Genomic DNA, 3943 nt, shown 5'->3' on the forward strand with positions numbered 1-3943 from the left:
ATCTGCTGGTTTCTTTTTTAGATTGTTCTTTTTCATGTACAGTGTCCTGAGACAACGTATGTTGTGACTTTGTGCTATATAAATAAACTGAACTGAATTGAATTCTCAGCTAAATGTCTGTCACTGTGTGATTATATGTGAATATATGATGAATGTATCAAGGCTGAATTTATCTGTCTGATATCGGTCACATCTATTCAAATAACTCCCAGCTGATGATGAATTCACTACAGCACTGTTCAGAACAAATCTAGTTAATATTTGCTGATATGAGAGGTGTTGGAAAATCATTAAAAKACCCTCCTGTGGTTAGCCATGAGCCTAATCTGGATGAAGACTTCTGCCTCTTCCTATCACTCTGTGAGAGGAGCCACCTCCATGAGTGTGACCAGGTTTTCTATAAATATTATGGTTTGGTAAGGACACGGACGTTATGAGCCATTTTGGTTTGATTTAGAGCCACATCCTGGCTCTGAGAGAAAAAAAATGTCTGTAGATCTGAGAATAAACATCCAACTGAAAACTGTCATTTTTCTGCAAATCAGGCTTCCAGTTTTGAACATTGTCTTTCATGCTGTTAATGAGTGTTTGCTACCACCATGACATATTTTGGCTCAATATGTATAAAACACCAAAAACATGASGATTAGGTTAATTGATAACTAAATTGTCCCTAGGTGTGAGTGAGAGAGTGAATGGTTGTCTGTCTCATTTGTCTTTATGTGTCTCTGGGATGGATCTGTGACCTGTCCAGGGTGTACCCCGCCCCTCGCACTGTGACTGATGGATATGGGCACCAGTGACCCCTGTGACCCTGAAAGGAAGAAACGTGTACAGAAAATGGATGAATGGACTCTAAAAACCTAGTTGCAGTCAGTTGCCTGTAGTAGTACGGAGCCCATGAGGAGACATGTTTTTTTTTCTTTTGCATTACCTTGCAATACTTTTTCCTTTACCTCACAAAAGCTTGCATTCCCTTTAAATATTGTTTTTCATTTCCACGCAAAAGTTTGTTTTGTATGAACTGAATTAAATCAGACTTTTATTTTGAAAATCTGGTTACAAAAACAGGATGTTTCGCCACAAGTTTGTGAAATTAACATTGATGTTGTGTGGCTGCATTGTGTTAAAATATCAGCATATGACATACTTCCATGCGTGGCTGTGTGATTTAGCCTATTCATTCCAAAGCTGAATCAAARTAAGCTAACTTGCTAATGGTAGGCATGTGAATTTGTTAATAAATGAGGGAACACTATACTATTGTGTGGGAATGCAAAAGAAAAAAAAATCCCCCATGTCCCCTTGTGGGCTCCGTAGTGGTAGCCACCTTGAATTGGGCCAMCTYCAAAAGCTAATCAGTCCTAAAGGTTCTTGTGGTTCATGCGATATTTTGCTAACAGACAAATTCAAACTTTGTCTGTGGGAGAAACTGTAAAAACAGGAGGTTTTAACTGGTTGAAAGAGTTTTGTGTAATATGGTGCATATCTTAATAAAAATGTCAGGTTGTTGTAAACAAACGGACACACATCCTGCTTCATCATCATCATCATCATCACTCATGTCAAACCAGCTCAGGAGACTTTGGGGAACAGCCATTTTATTAATCAAATTTGAACCTTTGTGTTAGTTTCTCTTTATTCCAGTGCCACCGCAGTGAACACTTATGTTAAAAATAAAAAAGTGACATTTTTTTTGTTAAAATGTAGAATCAGAATGAAGACAGTTATTCATAAAAACAAACTGTAGAAACTGACATTATGACCACACAGCATTTTGGATCAAACGCTTTTTTTCTTTTTTTTTTTCCAGGTTAACTGAAAGAAACAGAACAAAAGGGTCCAGGGCAGACAGGAACAAAAACAGCTTGTTATGAACGTCCACAGATTCGTAGATATTTCTCTTTAAAGATTAGAGCTTTTCTTTTTAGGGGGTGTTCTGCTGGATTGTCTCACTTTTTTTCCCTGTCAAGGAGCATCACTGCAACACAGCRACGGTAAATCTACTGAGGAGAGAGAGAGACTGAAAGACTCTGTAGTGCACTGAGACTGGGGTGGTCAATCCACTGAGTGGTCTCTGCAGACCTCAGTCCATCCTGAATACACTAAGTGGTCTCTGCAGACCTGAGTGGTGCCTGAACACCTTGGTCCGTCCATGGACACACTGAGTGGTCTCTGCAGAACTCAGTCCATCAATGGACACAATGAGTGGTCTCTGCAGACCTCAGTCCATCCATGGACACACTAAGTCATCTCTTCAGATCTCAATCCATCCATGGACACACTAAGTGGTCTCTGCAGANTATGCTAACAGGTGTATGCTAGCAGGTGTATGCTAGCAGGTGTATGCTAACAGGTGTATGCTAACCGGTGTGTCTTATGTCAAATGCAATTTGTGAAACTGATAAAAGTGAATAAACATACCTCTGTACTGTTATTGCACTTATGGAGGAGCCCCTGTTTAAAAAGAAAGCACCTGTTGTTACAAACCTGTTCATCATTAATTTATCACACATGTCCTGTCATTATGAGTTTATAATAAGCACCAGATACGAGGAAAATGACCAACATATTGTGTTACCTTCAACRTTTGGACTCGCTGCTCATCACTTGGCAGGTCAATCAAACTGTCAATATTCACCTCCTCTGGCATGTCGCTCTCCTGACACCAACATGTTCAGCACAGATATGAAAAACACAAACCTCAGTCACAAACAGACATACAGGAATGTGAACATATAAATTATTTGTTAGTTTTTCTTCATGGACTGAGGTGRAAGCAAACGTAAAGCTGTCAGCTGTCAGAGCAGGTCTTCAGTCTGCTTCAGGAGCTAACAGCAGTAAAGTGTGCAGAATACGGTWACAATGGTCAGTTCTGTTGAAACAAGCAGCCATTGTTCAAACACAGAATAGGAGCTCAGCCACTGGACYGCTCTCTGTGTTTGTGGGACTGGAGTCTTGGCACAAACTGGACTGCAGGTCTACATTACAGCCCATCGGAGCGAACTCTGCACAGACCCTAAAGACCTGTTAAATATAAGGTCTGCTTTCCAGAACCATRGAGATGGATAACTGTCTGTGTCTCTGATCAAACTCTGCTGGAGTCCAGAGGACCAGAACAGACCAGAGGTTCAGCTAAAAACCCAGGTCCAATTTCTATCTGGATGTTTTACAGTTAAATCAAACAGTTCTTTATGATCTTCTCCTAAAATGTTTCATCCAGCTGTCAGCTCGTTTTCCTCCCCTTAGACCTCATTTCCTCTGTCCTCCAGCTTCAGCCCCCCTCTGTGTCCCACCATGCCCATATATGAGCAAAAAAACCCAGGCCAGATACAGATCTCTGAGAGGAACCACATGTCTACAGACCTTGTAAGGACACCCACCTCCTCCCCCGATCAACACCTCAGAACAGAGAGAACACAAACTCAGGATCGGACCCCCAGTTTACTTTTATACATGAAGWCTTTGACGGTCTGACAGACCTGGACCCAGCCACTCACCTGACCCCTGTACAGACCCTCTAGACTCTCCTCAATCCATTTCTCCACATCCAGCCTCTTCTGCAGCTCCTTGCGGTTATACTTGACGGTGACCCGGGCATGCCTCTTTGGGATGTTTCCCCCCTGCTCCTCAGGAACCCCCAGACCAGAGAAATCCCCCTCCTCACAGTCTTCAGGCACAGCTCTGGTCTGTTCAGGATCCATCTCTGMTGTGAACTGGTCAGACTTCTTTCTCGCCTTTTGTTGAAAGTGTGGAGAGGGGATGGGGGCACTAGGGGGTGGTGCCCCCCGACTCCTCCCTCCACTCCATCCATCCACACAGCTGTTTACACAAAGGATGAAAAAAACTCTTTCCATTTCGAAACTCAGATGAACATATCCTGATGCATCTCAGTAATCCAGGTAAAATCAAAAAGAAAAAAATTGTATAGGTCTTCTGGACG

General features: G+C 42.1%; 1 protein-coding gene across 1 annotated transcript in view; it reads right to left on the minus strand.

Annotated features, from left to right (window-relative positions):
• Nucleotides 1-3786, minus strand: part of ppp1r14aa (protein phosphatase 1, regulatory (inhibitor) subunit 14Aa) — a 40868-nt gene extending 37082 nt beyond the window's left edge. Inside the window, exons 1-3 of the mRNA XM_014024284.1 lie at nucleotides 3501-3786; nucleotides 2582-2662; nucleotides 2425-2457 (exon numbers count right to left, since the gene is read on the minus strand). Coding sequence (XP_013879738.1) covers nucleotides 2425-2457; nucleotides 2582-2662; nucleotides 3501-3704 — 318 coding nt within the window. The 5' untranslated portion in view covers nucleotides 3705-3786. The remainder of the gene's footprint in view (nucleotides 1-2424; nucleotides 2458-2581; nucleotides 2663-3500) is intronic.
• Between the last annotated feature and the right edge of the window lie 157 nt (nucleotides 3787-3943).

The sequence above is a fragment of the Austrofundulus limnaeus genome, unplaced genomic scaffold (genome assembly GCF_001266775.1).
Source record: "Austrofundulus limnaeus strain Quisiro unplaced genomic scaffold, Austrofundulus_limnaeus-1.0 Scaffold416, whole genome shotgun sequence".
Taxonomy (NCBI): Eukaryota; Metazoa; Chordata; class Actinopteri; order Cyprinodontiformes; family Rivulidae; genus Austrofundulus; species Austrofundulus limnaeus.